Source organism: Mauremys mutica, chromosome 4 (assembly GCF_020497125.1).
Source record: "Mauremys mutica isolate MM-2020 ecotype Southern chromosome 4, ASM2049712v1, whole genome shotgun sequence".
NCBI lineage: Eukaryota > Metazoa > Chordata > Testudines > Geoemydidae > Mauremys > Mauremys mutica.
In genome coordinates, this window is record NC_059075.1 from 28,533,450 (window position 1) to 28,552,686 (window position 19,237).

The window sequence follows — 19,237 nt, forward strand, 5'->3', positions numbered from 1 at the left end:
AATAATGGAGCAAGGAGCAGTGCAGATCAAATAGACACAGCTGGGTCCTTCTGAATATACTGTGAGTACTGTGTTCATTTTTCCTTAAAGACAATGAGTTCATGTTATAAAGAGTTTAGTTTATAGGATAATTGCATTCTCCTGTGGGTGATTCTGCAATGGCCATAGAGCACAATCTGCTCTGTAGCTTGGCCTGTCTTATGCAGTCACTCAGAGGAACAGTAGAAATTGATACCCTTGTGAGGTTGTGCTTTGACTAAAAGTCAAACGCTATTTAATGGCAAATGTTGAAGAATAGTTCAATGCAGTCCCAAAAGTGTGGCTGTACTCTGAATAGTGACTGTAAAAAGACATTGTAGGGCTGCATGTTTAGCCGGGCACTGGCTCCAGATCAAATGTGCTCAGTATACAAGGAATATTTTTTTCCTTGTAAACTGCTAGCCCTGTAAAATCATACAGGCTGGAGAGTCAGGCTGAAACTGGTCCCTCCTAGGGCTCTCTGTCATGCAAGCCACCCCAGACTGGGGAGGGAGGTTTGGGAAGGAACTTGCTGCACAGATAAAGCACGTTCTGAACTCCAAGAAGGGGCACAGCTGTGAGTTACTCTCCTTGTACAGCTTGGAGTTCATCTTGGATAACTGATCAGGGTACTGAGGTTCAGGGGTGGGAAGGGGTAACTGCTTCAACCTCTGAACTGTGAGAGTGGCCAGGGAGTGACTCTGCCCCCTGTGGGGAGGATTCCTCCACCATTATTTCCACAGAGCTCCCCAGCACTAGTTACCAGTTTGTGCGCTTGCATGGTAGATGTGGCCGGCCCTATAGACTAAGTCAGGTGGAGAGGCCTTTGCAACTACTGCCTGTGAATTTTAGAACTGGGGCCTTTTTTCCCCCTTGAAAGAAACCTAGGAAGTTGTGGGCCTGTTTTCAAAAACATTTCAAAGAATCTGTGTGAGACTGCTGCGTATGATCACAGTTACTGTGCTTTGGTTTGCAGATCAGGTGCTTGAGAAAAACATTGAGAATTCATGTCAGTTTTGCCTCCCTGTTTCAGTCAGAAAAAAAAGGGAATGAGAAAAAATAATCAAAACATTTTGTTTCAATGTTTTCTAAGCAAAACATTTAGATTTTTCAGTTTACAACAGCTTTGTTTCAAAATTTACTTTAATTTTTTTATTCAAATATTTAAAATGCTCAAAATCAAACCAGAACATCTTGACCAGGAGCCATTTTTACAATTTTGACTTGCTGAAAATTAAAAAAAAAAAAAACTTTGGGTTTGAATTGCCAGTGAAGCAAAAAAAAAAAATCTGTTGTTTATGCAGATCCAGTTGCTGGGGTCACAGATCTCCAATGTTCCTATGTTACACTGGTATGAGATAGAGAAGCAGCTGGGCTACTCTAATCCATATCTGGGCCAAGGAGCTGTAACTGTTTGCTTAATATGTCACAAGTGGGGCTCAGGAGTAGGGGAAAATTGAGCCCAGTAGGTTTTTGATTGTTACAGAATCATTAGAAAAGGTTTTGATATAGCTGTGCTGTTATAGAAAGACAAGCATAATTTGATATGCACCTTTTTACAAACCTATTAATACTAATAAACATGATGGTTCTTAAAGACAGGGGTGGGTGAACTGTTTCAGAGGAAATAAACTCTTCCAAACATGGTCCCTCTCTGTCCACTCTATTCAGATTCAGATAAAAAATCCTGTCTACCCCACACTTGTTCCCTTTCTCTGACTCCGAAGATGGACATAGCTAACTCACATCTGATTGTCTAATAAGTCCAATCCCCTTTCCTTTCCATAAGTCTTCAGTTTCTCGAAGGCTTACTGTCTTGAAGGGAGATGGGGAGAAATATCTGAGAATTGCAAGGAAACCAAGGGGAAGGAGTATCTCCAAATGCATCAGTAATAGCAGGGTAGGACAACAGGAAACACTAATATCTGGAAAATAATCACTAGGTCTAGTTTTACATGGAAAAAGAAGAACAATTTTCATTACAGTGTCCATAGATATAATGACTTTCATTCTTTCTTCATAGAGTTGTTCCAAAGGAAAATGAAGCCAACCCGCTATCTGTGTTTGTTACTTGCTGGACTTCTTGCTGTTGTCCATTGTGATCATGACCCTGACCACCACGATGACCATGATGATACAAAGCCCCAGGAACATCATCCCAGTGTTGAAGGAAATCCTAAAAGCAAAACACCGGCTTGTTCCAAAATAGCTCCCAGCAATGCTGACTTTGCATTTGCATTCTACAAGCAGGTTACATCAGATGCAGTTGAGAAGAATATTTTCTTCTCTCCTTTCAGCATCTCCACTGCTTTATCCATGGTGGCTCTAGGTGCTAAATCAACCACTCTGACTCAGATTCTGGAAGGACTCGCCTTTAACCTGACAGAGATTGAGGAGAAGGAGATACATGAAGGTTTTCGTGATCTCATTCACTGGCTAAACCGTCCTGACAGTGAGGTCCAGCTGAATCTGGGAAATGCCCTTTTTGTTGATGAGAAGCTGATATTGCTGCAAAAGTATTTGGAAGACATCAAAAGCTTGTATGAAGCAGAAGCTTTTCATAGTAATTTCCAGAATTCTCCAGAGGCTGAGAAACAGATCAATGATTATATAGAGAAGAAAACCCATGGGAAATTTGCCAACTTGGTCCAGGGTCTTGATCCATTCACTCTAATGTTTCTTGTCAACTATGTTTACTTTAAAGGTGAGACATGTAATACCAATGGCTACTTATTGCCAATATAAACTTTCAGTGTCTGAGTTGTAATCTAAAACAAAACACAAAAATCCCCAATCATTTTTAAATTTATTTAACAGGTAGTTAGGCCTATGAGATCAACTACATTGAAAATAATAATGTCTGGAAAACTTTTCCAGGAAGATTATATGAAAAAATGTCAAGACTTGGTGTCTGAAATTAGGCCCCTTACATCATAATTAGGCACCTAAATGTAAGTGGTGACATTATTAGACCTATCAGAATCTCTTTGAAGTCAGCAAAGAATCCTGTGGCACCTTATAGACTAACAGACGTTTTGGAGCATGAGCTTTTGTGGGTGAATACCCACTTCTTCGGATGCAAGTAGTGGAAATTTCCAGGGGCAGGTATATATATGCAAGCAAGAAGCAAGCTAGAGATAACGAGATTAGTTCCATCAGGGAGGATGAGGCCCTGTTCTAGCAGTAGAGGTGTGAAAACCAAGGGAGGAGAAACTGGTTCTGTAGTTGGCATAGTCTTTGTTTAATCCTGAGCTGATGGTGTCAGATTTGCAGATGAACTGAAGCTCAGCAGTTTCTCTTTGAAGTCTGGTCCTGAAGTTTTTTTGCTGTAGGATGGCCACCTTAAGATCTGCTATTGTGTGGCCAGGGAGGTTGAAGTGTTCTCCTACAGGTTTTTGTATATTGCCATTCCTAATATCTGATTTGTGTCCATTTATCCTTTTCCTTAGAGACTGTCCAGTTTGGCCGATGTACATAGCAGAGGGGCATTGCTGGCATATGATGGCATATATTACATTGGTGGACATGCAGTTGAATGAACCAGTGATGATGTGGCTGATCTGGTTAGGTCCTGTGATGGTGTCAACCGCATCTGCTCTAACCCCTCAGACAGAGACCAACACCTACAAAATCTCCACCAAGCATTCTCAAAACTACGGTACCCACACGAGGAAATAAGGAAACAGATCAACAGAGCCAGACGTGTACCCAGAAGCCGCCTACTGCAAGACAAACCCAAGAAAGAAACCAACAGGACTCCACTGGCCATCACATACAGTCCCCAGCTAAAACCCCTCCAACGCATCATCAGGGATCTACAACCCATCCTGGACAATGATCCCACACTTTCACAGGCCTTGGGTGGCAGACCAGTCCTCGCCCACAGACAACCTGCCAACCTGAAGCATAGTCTCACCAGTAACTGCACACCGCACCATAGTAACTCTAGCTCAGGAACCAATCCATGCAACAAACCTCGTTGCCAACTCTGCCCACATATCTACACCAGCGACACCATCACAGGACCTAACCAGATCAGCCACACCATCACTGGTTCATTCACCTGCACGTCCTCCAATGTAATATACGCCATCATATGCCAGCAATGCCCCTCTGCTATGTACATCGGCCAAACTGGACAGTCTCTAAGGAAAAGGATAAATGGACACAAATCAGATATTAGGAATGGCAATATACAAAAACCTGTAGGAGAACACTTCAACCTCCCTGGCCACACAATAGCAGATCTTAAGGTGGCCATCCTACAGCAAAAAAGCTTCAGGACCAGACTTCAAAGAGAAACTGCTGAGCTTCAGTTCATCTGCAAATTTGACACCATCAGTTCAGGATTAAACAAAGACTGTGAATAGCTTGCCAACTACAGAACCAGTTTCTCCTCCCTTGGTTTTCACACCTCTACTGCTAGAACAGGGCCTCATCCTCCCTGATTGAACTAACCTTGTTATCTCTAGCTTGCTTCTTGCTTGCATAGATATATATGTACCTGCCCCTGGAAATTTCCACTACTTGCATCCGACGAAGTGGGTATTCACCCACGAAAGCTCACGCTGCAAAACGTCTGTTAGTCTATAAGGTGCCACAGGATTCTTTGCTGCTTTTACAGATCCAGACTAACACGGCTACCCCTCTGATACTCTTTGAAGTCAGTGGGGACTACAGTGTTCAGGATATCGAAGACCAGGTCAGTTGTGACTGGCTTTATGTATTCATGTTTGAAAAATTTGTTCTGCCCTTCATTTCATGATTCAATATGAAATATGCAGCAAAATTAATGGCTAAGTCTCTGTGAATTGTTATCACATGCATATAGTCTCATTCTGGTAGGAGATGGTGGCTGTACATCTATTGGATTACGGTCACTTCCTGTGCTGTTATATAAGGAAAGAAAACAGCCCCTGTCCATTCTTTGCAAAGAGTAGGGACATTTTCTTTAAAATCTTGCAGTATCTGGAATTTGTATTTGATAAACAACTTTACACAGCGATTTGTCAGATACGTTGAGCAAATGGTATACAGAGCACATGAAAAGGTGATTTTAAGGCCTGGAAATCAACCTGTTGAAAAGGAATGGTATTCAGCTGAACAGTAACTACCTCCTAAATCTTGTTAAAGTTGTGTAAAAAAACTGGTATTTTAGTTAATCCTATCAAGGGTGGGGTGATTCTGTTCTCAATGTAGCAATGATTGAGTCATGATAATGATTTAAAAGTAAATTAGAAAACAATGCAACCATTATCATCTATGCAAGACTAGACTTGACTGGGTATCTTAGGTACTGCCCTGACCATAGAATATTAGTGTTGGAAGGGACCTCAGCAGGTCACCTAGTCCAACCCCCTGCTCAAACCAGGACTAATCCCCAGACAGATTTTTGCCCCAGATCCCTAAATGGCCCCCTCAAGAAGTGAACTCACAACCCTGGGTTTATCAAGCTAATGCACACACTGTTGAGCTATCCCTCCCCCGATAACATATAGCAGAGAGAAAGAATGGTGCTATGGCTAAAACATGCGTTCTGATTCCACCTCTGTCACAGACTCGCTGTGCAACCTTGGGCATGTCACATAAGCTCACTGTACCTTGGTTTCTCCATCTGTACTGTGGCGATAGTAATGCCTCCTTCGCAGGGGTATTCTGAAGCTTAGCTCCTTAATATTTTTATAGCTCTTTCAGAGCCTTTGAGCTATATAAATGCAAAAAAATTTCTATTTAATTTGTGAGATTTAGTGCAAAACTACTTGTTCTAGAAACCACTAGAGAGAAATCATGTTAACAGCTGCTCTATTTATGGAGACACTTGTGCGACCAAAAGAAAAATATTTTCTCTTTTTCTCTTCAAGAACCTAAATAAGGATGCATTGCAGCACCTAAATTCCCCTTGTGAATCTAGCTCTAAAAGTTTAAAACTCATGGAAAAAAACTTAATTAATTAATTCCCTGTAAATTGTCAGAAAGCAGCCTCATGTGGAACTGCCTCAAAAATACAGCTTAAAAGAAAAAAAATGGGATAACTTAATTTGAGTTCATGGTTTTCATCAGGACTTTTAACAGCTCATACGAAGTCTCAATACATTAGAGATTCCCAGGGCCGACCGGGGGAGAGTGGGGGAAGCCGGTACAAATTACCGGGGCCTGGCGTTCCGGAAGAGGGCCCAGGGTCCGGCTTCCCCAGCTTTGTCGGCCCTGTTTAGCTGGTCCGCCCTTGCTGGGGGGCCCGACATTTTTTTTTCACCGGGGACCCAAACCCACTCTCGGTGGCCTTGGAGATACCCATTATACTATTGAAAGAGTCTTACTAACATGATGGGAAACAAAAAATCCCCTTAGGAAAATTGGCTTTGAGCTCCCTTGAATCTATAAATATAGGTTTATTATACTTGATTTAGTGTGGTTTATACTCATAAATCCTCTTTCACACTATAGTCAATTGCATTCTTTCACAGCCTACTGGGAAAATCCTTTCAGTGATTCGCTCACCCATGAAGCAGACTTTTTTGTGGATGGGAAAACATCAGTTAAAGTAAATATGATGACCCGAGATGGAAATTATAACACTCACTATGATAAGGAGTTGTCTTGTCAGCTGGTGGAAATACCTTACCGTGGAAATGCTACAGCATTATTTATCCTGCCTGATGAAGGAAAAATGAAGCAAGTGGAGGATGCTCTGTTGAAAGAAACTGTAGCTAAATGGGTAAAATCACTTAAACACAGGTAACTCTTACTTTCTGCTTTGATGTTTTACTGTAAATATAGAATAGAATCCAAATTGTAGACAAAATTAAACTAGGTGCCACAGTTCCTTGGGTACCACTATATTGACTCATTGGAGGTTTCAGTGATCCAATGGCCATAAAGAACTAAACAAAAATAAAGCTGTGATGCTTTTTACTTTTGACAAGTAGGAACTGCAGTAGGAATCAGGATGGTCTTATGGTTAAGGGACAGGACTGAGAGTCAGGAGATCTAGGGGCTATTCCCATTTCTGCCAGAGATTTTCTACTTATTCTTGAGCCCTTACCTTTACACTGCCACAATTACGCCATCCTTAAAAAGGTGGATGATGACATTTACCTGCCATTGTAAGACTTAACTCACTGATGTTTGTAAAACACTTTGACACCTTGGATGGGACTCATGCTTTTGTATCAAATGACAAGATAAAAACCAGGGTAGGCCTAATTCTGATCTCACACCAATTTTACACTGGTGTCACTCCACTGACTTCAGTGAGTTATTCCTGATTCTCACTGATGTAAGTGAGAGCTGAATCAGGCCCAGGGAATGTTGATATAACATCTGCCTAGAGTTCAGCAGACTATTCCACACAAAAACTTGATCTGGAAAAATGTAAGTTAATGCAGCAGGAAAAAATAATCCAAGATACAGACGTTCAAAGTGAGGGAGGTAGCTGGAAATCAGTATTGCTGAAAACAATGTAGGTGAGAGCAGAAAGAAATGAGGAATGAATTTGCAATGTGAGGTGACAGCAACAGTAAATCGATGTAATATTGGGCTGCATATGCAGAGATTCCAGGTGCTACAGAGCATTGCTGAGATTGCACGTACGCGAAACATAATTCAGTCCTCGGCACCTTAATACCAGAAATATGTCAATGAGTCTTGGGAAATCAGAGAAGTCAGAAAAAATAAACAGGGATTGGAGAGATGAATTTTAAGAAGAAATGTATAAATGTGCACAATGTAGCCAACTGATGACTAAGGCTGATAGAACTTCTGGATGATTCCATTGTAAATACCCATGGGAATTTATTGGACCAGATACAAATTCTACTTGTTCACCATTTATCATGATGCTGATGGTGACATTTTACTTGCACACCCCAAATTTCATTGCTCTAGGCAAGCAGAGAAATAGCATTTAGTAAACCTGGCATGCAATTATTTGGAGGGTGTAAACATCAAGCAGAGACAGGAATTGCTTAGTGATACAGGATCTGGTCCTGCATTATTAAAATCAATGGGATTCCTGCCATTGATTCAGTGCCTGCAGCAGCAAGTAGGCCATAATTAGGAGTGGTAAGCAAAGGAAAATAGTTAGGAGTGAAATCAAGCAAAAGGAAAATGTAATCCAAATATCATAAAACATTACTTAATGTGGACAGGTCTCCCTAAGGACATGACAGAATTAAAAAAAAAATTAGAACTGGACAGGATAAAGAACTCAAATGCATATTGTTAGGCAGAAACCTGCATTGTCAGAAGCAGGGCAGGGGGAATAGACAAGATGGCCAAAATGGGTGTTTTCCATCTCCAACTTCTTTGATTCATTGCCATGAACGGTAATAGTCTGTTGAATAAAGATATTGACGCAGCCTTATGGAACCAAAAGGATGTTTTGGAAAGGATGGAGAAGTTTCTCATGTGTTCCTCACTGTCCAGAAGAATGAACAAAGGGATTATGAGAAGGCTCATCTCTTCAAGAGATACATGATCCTCATGTACTATTCCAAAGATGGAAAACCAGAGACTAGTATCAGTCTGTGTAACAGGTCTAGAGGCTGAGCAGATAGGAAGGGGACAGGTGTTTAGAACATTCCTCCTTTCCCCCATTGGGTTGTAGAATAGCTGCAGAGCTGCTTTCAGATGCAAGCTCAGTAAACTCTTGGGTGCCCCTGCCCCAAGGGTGAGAAGTAGGAGAATCCATGCTGTGGCAAATCCCTCCATCCCAGATGCTGCACCTCAGGAGGAACACAATCCTCTGTGTACTGCTATAAAGGGAATTTGCACTGAACGGGGTTACTTACTATATAGAGGCATCACATCCCTACATGGCCCTCCCAATTCAGCCTCACACTTCACAGAAAAACGGTGCCAGTTGTGTTGACAAGGGTTTCTCTACAGCCAGAGAGCTGGGGACTGGATTTGCTCCCAAAAGAATGCAAAAAATCCAAGTGGACTTCTTGGTATTCCCAAGAACTATTTCAGGCATCACTATCTAGCAGGTACTCCACAGTGTTATCTGAATGCCATATTTTATCATCATCTTGTATTGCCTTCAACAGAAGAATAGAACTGCACATTCCAAAATTTTCTATTTTGGGCTCCTATGATGTCAACGAGATATTGAAGAGATTGGGTGTGATCGATGTATTCGAGGACCATGCCGATCTATCTGGAATCACTGAGAATCCCAATCTGAAGGTTTCAAAAGTAAGTTTGTAAACAGAGGTGGCACTAAATGGATTTGTCTGCACCTAATCACCCTCACCCTGGGCAGAGTCTAAGCTATGTTCAGTACAGCTTGGCATACGGTCATCATCATGCTATCTTTAAACACCCATAACTATGGGGCTGGTCGATAGGTCATAAATATGGATACAATTTTGTCACAGTAAAATTATGCATACTTCACAGCACAGTCATAGAAAAAAAAAGATAATTTTGCCCTATGGTCACAGCAACAGTGTGGACCCTGCTGATGCACAATAACAGTTTGTTAGTTCACTTTCATCTAATCCTCTTTGAAATGAGACTAGGTCAAAGCAAACTAACAAACCGTTAACCCAAAGCAGTTGATCAAAGTGAATTAACTAACTGTTTGTGTGGACTTTGCTGCTGGACATTGACAATTGGCTAAATTTACTTTGATCAGCAACTGTAACATTAACAGTTCATTAGGTCACTTTTAGCTATCCCCATTTCAAAGAGGACTAGATCAAACTGAACTAATAAACTCCAATGCTTGGCAGCAGAGTCCATATAAATGTTAAAATTCAAGGGACCATGAAAGGTTATCACTGTCCTGGAAAAGTTGAAATAAATGGCAAAACTCAGAGGTTCCTTGACAGTGGTGACATAATCACGTCCTTAGTCATAAACTAGAGTAGCCTGATGGTTGTTTAAATTAAGACTGTCTATTGAGAGGCCCCCAAGGGCCCTTCCAATGTCAAGGGATCACTGGGCATAGAGGAACCTTAGCCATGACTCCTATCCCCTAGACTTGCACCTTATGACACAGGCTGGGAAGACCATCCTGAGATTCCTCTGTGCAAGTGGAATCATCCATCATCTGGTTATGACTGTTCAGAGTTGCATAGGATTTGGCTCATTGTTTTAAAATGTGTATATTTTATAACTCTAAATGACTTAATCCTGCTCCCATAGAGGTCACTGGCAAGACTCCCAGTGCCATCAATGTAGGCAGGAGTGCACTGGAGAAAAGCTGTCTTTCCTAGAAAGAAGCAATAACTTGCTCATCACAGATAATGTTCGCTCGTTACATCTAACACCATGGTAAATTTTTAATATTTCCAGACACTACAAAGACACGTAAGTGCACACAGAAAAAGAGTTAAACCATTGCTGACAACTAAAATAGAATAACCCATAATAATCTTCCATTTAAACTAACATTGGCAAAGAATATACTTTAGGTCACATTAGACACAATACAGAGAGTTCCAAATACAGAACTTTTTACAAAGAAATCAGTCAATATTTGGACTTAGAAATGTGAATTGATACCTGGAGCTCAGCTAGCTGGTTCCTTTCCCTCTGATGTCATCATTCCTCTTGAAGCTGATCCAGTTTTCTGTTGTAAACTAATTCTTCACTAGACATTTATTTCAGATTCTGAGACTATTCTTCTGTGGTGAGGAGTAGTGAATAGGAGAGTCCCTTTGTGGTGATTTGATTCTTCCAGCTCAGTCTTTTAATATTAATGCGCCTAACCCTGCAATACTTACTTACACAGACAAAGCTCCTAATGAACTCATTGGGAATGCTGTTTGTATTTCTTCCATTGTGCTCCATCGGTCCTGCTCTTATTGGGCCCATGTCTTACCAGCTGATTTTCCAAAGAGCTCTGGTTTAAAAGTGAGCATGTTCACTTTCAGCCACTGCCCACTGTTCTGTATTTAGACTGTAACGTTTACTTCATTTCCTTGCAGGCTGTTCACAAGGCTGTGCTGCATGTTCATGAGAACGGCACTGAAGCAGCAGCAGTCACTGTCGTAGAAATGGTTCCTACATCTCTTCCTCCAGTCATTCAATTAAACAAGCCCTTTCTGATAATGATTTTGGATCGAAGCACCGACAGCTTGCTCTTCCTAGGGAAAGTTGTAAACCCTAATGAAAAATAATCCATTACTTCTGTACATGTCATACCCCTTGTACTCAGTGCTGGTAAATTCTGATGTGCTCATGTACACCAGCTGGTACTCGTAACTTTATAAAAATTGTGATTAAAATATATTCCCAAACAAATAAAGCAGCAGTGCGATAACTCCTTGCCTACAAACAGCCTGGTATTTCGTCATCCACTAGGAAGTGATCTGTGCAAAAAGTTACACTGTTGCCAACCCCAAAGTCTTCATTGGTTTAGAATTAAGTATTTTTTTAAAGTGCTAAGCCCACCTGCAACCTGGAAAAACAAGGTAAACGTCCAATTGAGGGAATCATATTTTACTACTTTACACAAATTAATTCCATAGTCCACCTGTGGTTTGACTCTAAGCAGGAGAGCTAAGAACGTAATTCATTCTGACCAGGTGTACTCTGGCAAGCAATGATTCTGAAAAGGACTTTGTGGGTCATGGATAACCAAGAGCTCCCATTGTGACTAAAATGGCTAATGTGATCTCTGGGTGTGTTAGGAGGGGAGCAGGAGCGGGGAGGTGATATGATCTCTGAATATGTCATCGGTGAGATCACTTCTGGAACTGTGTCCTGTTTTGGTGTCCACACTTTAGAAAAGATACTGAAAAACGGGAGGGCTCAGAAAAAGAGATTCAAGAATGATTTGAGGTCTGGAAAACATGTTTTATGATATGAAACTTCAGCCTCCAATGTCCATCCACGATCCCTGTTGTATTTGGAGAGGGCAAAAGAAGGGGGAGACTGGTAGCTTGAAGCAGTGGCAGAAGTCCAGCCGCCAACTCAGCTCCTCTAGCAGCTGCCTCAACCTTTAAATCTTTTGAGGCTGATGAATCATAGCTTGTTCTTCAGACTGGGACTTGCAGGCTGATGGCCAGAAGCTCAGCATATGGGCTGGAGCCAATAGGGTTACGAGAAGCTGGAGGTACATTTCTGGGGAATAGCAGTAACGGGGCCATGAATGTTTGGGACATAGATGGCCATGGCACTTGCTCCCCACATAGCTGTTCATCCCCCAGATATCCTCCCCTCTGGCTTTCTTACTCTCAATGACTTCTTCCTTCCCTTCTTAGAAGTGCCCCATGGAGGCACTCATATTTAGTGCGCCACAATACTATCACCTGCTCTGAGCTGAGACAGGAGCCCCAAACTGGCTACCCTCTATTCCATCCACACACCCACTTCTCTGCTGCCCAACTCCACCTCTCTCACTGGTTCCCTACACCTTCTCTGTTACTCAGTACAGCTCCCTGGCTTTGACAGCTCTATGCTGACATAGTGAAACAGTGTATAGCTCTGGAGGATGGAAGTAGCCTCAGTAAATTATATTTCCACTGGCTTTCCATTCCTGAAAAGTAAACTATTGTTCAGACTCAGTTGCACTTTATCAGTTACAATATGTCTATGGAGGTCACAAATGCTTGGCAAAGACACAGCTAATCATTATATGTGTTCATATACAGCTCAACATAGATCTGTGACTATATATGATATATCAGTGATTCTCAAACTTTTGTACTGGTGACCCCTTTCACATAGCAAGCCTCTGAATGCAACCCCCCTTATAAATTAAAAACACTTGTTTATATATTTAACACTATTACAAATGCTGGAGGTAAAGCGGGGTTGGGGTGAAGGCTGACAGCTCGCGACCCCCCCAGGTAATAACCTCATGACCCCCTGAGGGGTCCTGTACCCCAGTTTGAGAACCCCTGTGATATATGGAGCACACAGTTTTAGCATATCAGAACTCTGGCACCAGAATAAAGACCTTTTCTTGCATTGCTAAAACATGCTGGCAAGATTTCTGTTGTCCATTAGGCACTTTATGTAAAGTAACATTGACCCAAGTTTAACCGTAACTTAAAAAAAAAAGCATAAGTACTTTACTACATGTCCCAGACAGACTCTTGCATATTTTGGTGCAGCGGCAGTTGGAATACAGTGGCTATATCCCATCCTCTTGATTGCAAGATTTTGCAGTTTAAAAATAATAGTAATTTCCACACTGGTGTGCAGTGCAAATTATCCCACCTATCTTCCCAGCCATACTTGACTAGTGCAGGCATGCCCACACTTACAGAACAGACACTAGGAGCTTACCCTTAGGCTGTACAATTGCTGTGTCCTAATAAGCACACTTTTGAAATCTCTATGAAAATATACACAGAGCTCACTCCTATAGAAGGGGGTTAATATCTTATTGTGGGAAAAGAAAGAAGTAAAAATACTGAAAACAAAATAGAAAAGTTTAGCTCTTCAAACAATAAGAAGTGGAGGGCTGGAAAGCTCGCCTTACCACAAGAGACTAAAGAAGCTCAATCTATTTAGCTTAGCAAAGAGGAAGTTATGTGATGACTTGATCATAAGTACTTACATGGAAAGATGATCTCTGATAGTAGAGGGCTATTTAATCTAGTGCACAAGGTACAATTAGTTCTAATGACTTGAAACTGAAGTTAGGCAACTTCAGACTAAAACTAAGTGTGACAGAGCTTCCTCTCCACCTCGGTGGGTCCCACGCTTCCTTTTAGAGGCAGGCTGGGCTACGCCTCTTTTCCCTCAGGATTTTCCCCACACCCCTGGGTGGAAGGGGAAGTGGCAGGGAAGCCTCTCAGTCTCTGGTAGCCCCTCTGGGCCTGGTGGCAATAGACTAGACACCTGGTTGTCCCTCCGCTCTGGCAGGGTCTTTTCCCTCACACCTCTGGGGCCTGGAAGGGCCGTCCGTACTGTTGGACAGGGATTCTCCCACCCTTTGCCTCTGTACCTGTGTAGCTTCTCTCCAAATGCTTGTCAGTATCTGCACTGCCCAGATCTCCAGTAGCTCATCTTCCTCCCTAAGCTCCTATTGCTTGGGCTTCTCTGGCTGGAGGGGAGGCTTTTAACAGGATCTGGAAGACCCTTGATTGGCCCCAGGTGTCCTAATTAACCTAGAGTAACCCCTGTTCAGCTACCAAGGGGAAAGGGACCTGCTTATCCTGGGGCTAATATATCTGCCTTCAGCACTCTCCTGTAGCCGTCTGGCCTGACCCCATCACATATCCCTCCCCCCGCTCAACACCATGAGGTTGGGCAACTTGGGTCATCAGACAATGTACCCGTGACAAGCCATTTGCATTGCTGTGGCAGCTTCCAGCCCTGTGTGGAATGCTGAAGTGGAACAGTTGGAGAGACAAGAACCACCTGGTGACCATTGCATTCTTCTCTTTGTTCCATTGCATCCATTGGAGGGGGGCATGGTTGGTCACGAGGACAAATCGCCAGCCTAGCAGGTAATATCATAGAGTTTCCACGGCCCACTTGATGGTGAAGCACTCCTTCTCTACTACTGCATATTTCTGTTCTCTCGGAAGGAGTTTTCTGCTAAGATAAAGGATTGGATGTTTGTCCTCTCCAACCATCTGTGACAGGACAGCCCCCAACACCACTTTTGATGCATCCATCTCTAAAATGAATTCTTAATTAAAGTCTGGGGCTATGAGCACAGGGTTACTGCAGAGGGCTGTCCGCAGGTCTGTGAATGCCCCCTCCACGGTGTCAGTCCATCTCACCATGTCAGGTCCCCAGGCCTTTACCAGGTCTGTCAGGGGACTTGCCCTGGTGGCGAAGTGGGGGATAAATCACCGGCAGTACCCCGCTACACCTAGGAACACTCAGACTTGTTTTTTCCGGTTTGGCCAAGGCCAATTTTGGATAGCCTCCAGCTTATTTACTTGGGGCTTTACTACGCCTCTTCCTACGATGTATCCAAGGTAGTTGGCTTCTGCTAGCCCTATGGCACACTTGGCCAGATTGGCTGTGAGGCCGGCCTGCCTTAGGGTGTTCAGCACCTCTTCCACCTTTCCCAGGTGAATCTCCCAGCCTGGGGTATGGATGATCACATTGTCCAGGTATGTGGTGGCGTAACTGGCTTGGGGGCACAACAGCTTGTCCATGAGGCGCTGGAAGGTGGCTGGGGACCAATGCAGCCCAAAGGGGAGAACAGTGTACAGAAATGGTGTGGAGAAAGCAGTCTTTTCTTTTGATTCTTTGGCTAGAGGGATCTGCCAATACTCCTTTGTCAAATCCAGGGTGGTCAGGAACCAGGCACTGCCCAGTAGGTCAACTAACCCATCTATGCAGGGTATAGGGTATGCATCAAACTAGGATACCTTGTTCAGTCGGTGAAAGTCATTGGAGAACATTGTGTTGCGATCGGGTTTGGGCACCAGCATGATCGGGCTGGACCACTGGCTCTGTGATCCCTCGATGACCCCTAATTCTAACAGTCTCTTCACTTCGGCTTTGATTTCCTCCCTTTTGGCGGCTGGGACCCAGTAGGGCCTTATCAGCACTGTGGCCCCGGGGCTCTGGGATCTAGGGCAGAACTTTGAGGCACCCACTGTTAATCTTTAGCAGTGATTGAAATTGACCATTTCATCCCACTCTTTGATTTCTGTCACCTAGACAGTTTTTGATCAATGACAATGTTTTGCCTCTCACCCCAGGACTACTTAGCTTCTTTCAAAGCCTCACATGCAGGACCTTGTTGAAGGCCTTTGGGAATCTAAACACATTTTATCAGCCTCTTTTATTCCACTATTTTATTGACATGTTCAAAGAAGTCTTAAGAGACGAGACAAGATTTCCTTTGCAGAAACCAAGCCACTTATATCTTATCATATCATATCTTGATCTTCCAGAAGGTTTATTATTGCTATTTTTAGTTATCGTTTCAACCAATTTGCCGAGCTTCCCTACTGGGGAAAAGACAAAGCTCTTGTTTTGCCAGAATTGTGTGGACACAGGAACAGCAAACAACCCTCCACAAGGACCCCCCAGGACTATTTCCCTACCTTGGCTCCAGTGGGCACTGCCCGGGTGGGCAGCAGGTATAGATGTTGTGACCTTAGATTTTCACAACAAATAGCTTCATCAGTGTTTGCATTGCAGTCTTGCAAGTGATTCTTATTTAATTTGTTTAATGTTTAATAGTGGACATTGAACTTGATACTGTTCAGCATTAAGGGCAAGCAGCAGTGCTGATGAGATGGACACAGCAGGACTCGCATGAATGTATAGTAAGTGCTATAGTAAGTTGTCGTTGGAGACTTTGAATTCATATTATCTGTGCTATGCTCACTTTATTGTATGGGATTGTTTCAGTCATGTACAAGTTACCTTGTAGCACTATAGGTGACAGCCTTTTCTGTATACTGATTTTGGAAGCTTGTTTTAAATGCCAAAAACAAAATTAAGGCAATGATCAAACTCCCATATCTGACAATGATATGACTGAGAGATATACAGGTAGTTAAGCATTCAGAAGTCACCAAATGTGGAATGTACATCCCCATCTGCGCTGCCTGCATGAAAAAGTCATGTTATTTCAGAGTCTGAATAAACATAACGGTAGCAATAATTGTATCATAATGTATTCTGAGAGAAAATATATTAAGATCTGTCATAGGGTTCACTCACCACTGGTGGCGCCTCCTGCTGGCCATCCTGGATTAAATCGTCCATCTTGTAATCCCCCTTCAGTAGTGTCTTCTCCTGCCTTGTCTTGCTCTGCAGCCCTGCTCTCTCCAGGATCCGCAGTCTCCTCTTCATGGCTTGGCCCTCTGGCCACGTCACTAAACTCCTCCCCTTCCAGAGAATTCACAGTCTTTCCAGAGCAGCTGTCTGGCTGACCTCTCCAATGCTCTGTGCCACTCGCAGGGAATCCAGGCCTGCCCTTTACACCAAGTTCCAGCCCAGAGACCCTGTAATAAGCCCTTGTACAGTCCTACCTCTCTGCTGCTGTTTCCCTGGGTTTCTTCCTAGATATATGGCTTCCTCCCTCTCTGGGTTCCACTTCAATTCCTTCCACTCAGAGACTGACCGCAGCCTTTCTCCCTGCAGTTTTCCCCAGCAACAGCAACCTCCCTACACTGCAGCCACCATGGGGACACTTAAGTTGTGCAACAAAAATACTGGATTTATTAATTAAGTGTAAATTGTCAAGAAACAACCATCTGCTCTGGAACTTTAACAGATACATGGGTTTTAGTTAAACAGCACAAACAACTTGAAGAGCTTGGCTACGTTACTTTCTTTAAAGATACAGATTTAAAGAAAACCTCAATATCCATTTATTTATTTATTTGCTGTCAGGGTCTGTTACCTGCACAAAATTCTTTATTACTCAGACACTCAAGGGCACCCACCCTTTCCCAGTTCCTAGGGCTCCAGGTGAAAAGCACCTGACTTTACCCGCCCCCGTAGGCTCCAGGCAAACACCCTTTCCTTGTGGACTCAGGGCTTAATCTTTTGTGGGTCTATGGAGTCTTTTACTAGTGAAAGAGTCTTACACAGTAATATACTACATAACCTTTGTTTATTAACAATTACCAAAAACAGACTGCACACACTACACATACAGTGCTCACCACTCGCAATAAAACAGATGAACTTTTCTTGATGACCAGTCAGGATCAGGTCCATTAGGGGGACTCCAGTTTCTGCCCAGTGTCATTGGCAGAGTGTTGAGGTCTGGCAGCTCTGATTTTTGGGGCTGTGTCCTGGAGTTGGTTCCCAAAGAACTTCCTTTTGGACCCCAGTTTATATAGTGAAATTTGAGTCCTATTTAGCTATACCTTAACCAATTATTGTACTAAAATTTTACTAACCAATCCTAACATAGTGTAACAAAAATCTTTAACCAATTATATCCCACTACCCTAATTACCTTACACCTAGCAACATTAATTATACAGCAGACAGAAACAATTAAAGACCCAGACAGAGACTATACAGGCAAACAATAGGGAATTGGGGGCCATAATGACAAAAAAATAAATCAATGAGGATTTCACAACCACAACTATTAATAAATATCAGAGGGGTAGCCGTGTTAGTCTGGATCTGTAAAAGCAGCAAAGAGTCCTGTGGCACTTTATAGACTAACAGATGTATTGGAGCATGAGCTTTCGTGAGTGAATACCCACTTTGTCGGATGCATCAACACTATTACCTTTATCAACCAAACTTGTAATCTCATCAACAAAAGATATCAAGTTAGTTTGACAAGATCTATTGTCCATAAAGCCATGCTAATTAGCATTAATTGTATTACCTTCCTTTAATTCTTTATTAGTCAAGCCATGTATTAGCCTGTCCGTTATCATGCCTGGAATTAATGTCAGATTGAAAGGCTATTATTAACCAGGTCATCCCATTTATGAGTTTTAAATACTGGCACATTAGCTTTCTACTGGTCTTCTGGAACTTCCCCACTGGTTTAAGACTCATTGATATTCAACATTAATGGTCCAGGAAGCTCCTCAGCCAGCTCTTTTAAAATTCTTAGATACACGGTACTGGACCTACTGATTTAAAATTTTATAATTTTAGTAGCTGCTGTCTAACATCCTCCTGAGAAACTAGTGGAGTGGAAAGAGTGTTATCATCATCATATGACATAACTACATCATCTGCTTCCCCATGACCCACAATACAGAACAGAAGTATTTATTGAAGACATCTGCCTTTTCTGCATTTTATTGGTAAATTCTACCATTTCCATCTACAAATGGACAAATACCATTCTCAGGTTTCTTTCTGTTCCAAATATACTTAACAAACTCTTTCTGATCCTCCTTAACTATGCTGGCCACAGATTTCTCCTTGTGTCCTTTGGCTTCCCTTCTAAACTTATTTTTTACAATTCCAAGCTTCTGATTTATATTCATTACTATTAACTTCCCCTGGTCCATGGTTGATTTGATTTTCCTTCCTTCATTCCATGGCCCATTTTTTGCCTATAGAATCATAGACATTTCCAATGCTGTGCTGCCATTGGCTTCCCACCATTACTGTACTTTCTGATCCTCTCTGCTGGGAGTTAATGCTGATCCAAACAGCAGTGTAACTGTGGGGTTTTGCTAGCGTTAGTCTCTCTCCAAGAGATGCATTGTGCAGATCAGCTCTTCCTAGGCACACATGCCCTCTTTCTATTGTGCTCTAATCATGTAGTCTGCTATACAGAGGTTTCCACAGGTTTGGAGGGGTGAGGCAAGCAAACAGCACAGTCACCAGTACCCTCCATGTGACCCACTGC

General features: G+C 42.5%; 1 protein-coding gene across 2 annotated transcripts; it reads left to right on the forward strand.

The window, feature by feature from the left end:
* LOC123369396 (alpha-1-antitrypsin-like) lies at window positions 1-11,287 on the forward strand. 2 transcript variants are annotated; one of them, XM_045014961.1, is made up of 5 exons: window positions 1-61; window positions 2,042-2,722; window positions 6,483-6,753; window positions 9,066-9,213; window positions 10,953-11,287. In XM_045014961.1, the coding sequence occupies exons 2-5, from the start codon at window positions 2,059-2,061 to the stop codon at window positions 11,142-11,144; spliced, it is 1,275 nt and encodes a 424-aa protein (XP_044870896.1). In that variant the 5' UTR covers window positions 1-61; window positions 2,042-2,058; the 3' UTR covers window positions 11,145-11,287. The 2 variants fall into 2 exon arrangements, with proteins under 2 accessions (XP_044870896.1, XP_044870897.1); XM_045014962.1 differs by lacking the exon at window positions 1-61 and having other exon boundaries at window positions 2,029-2,722.
* Window positions 11,288-19,237: the final 7,950 nt, after the last annotated feature.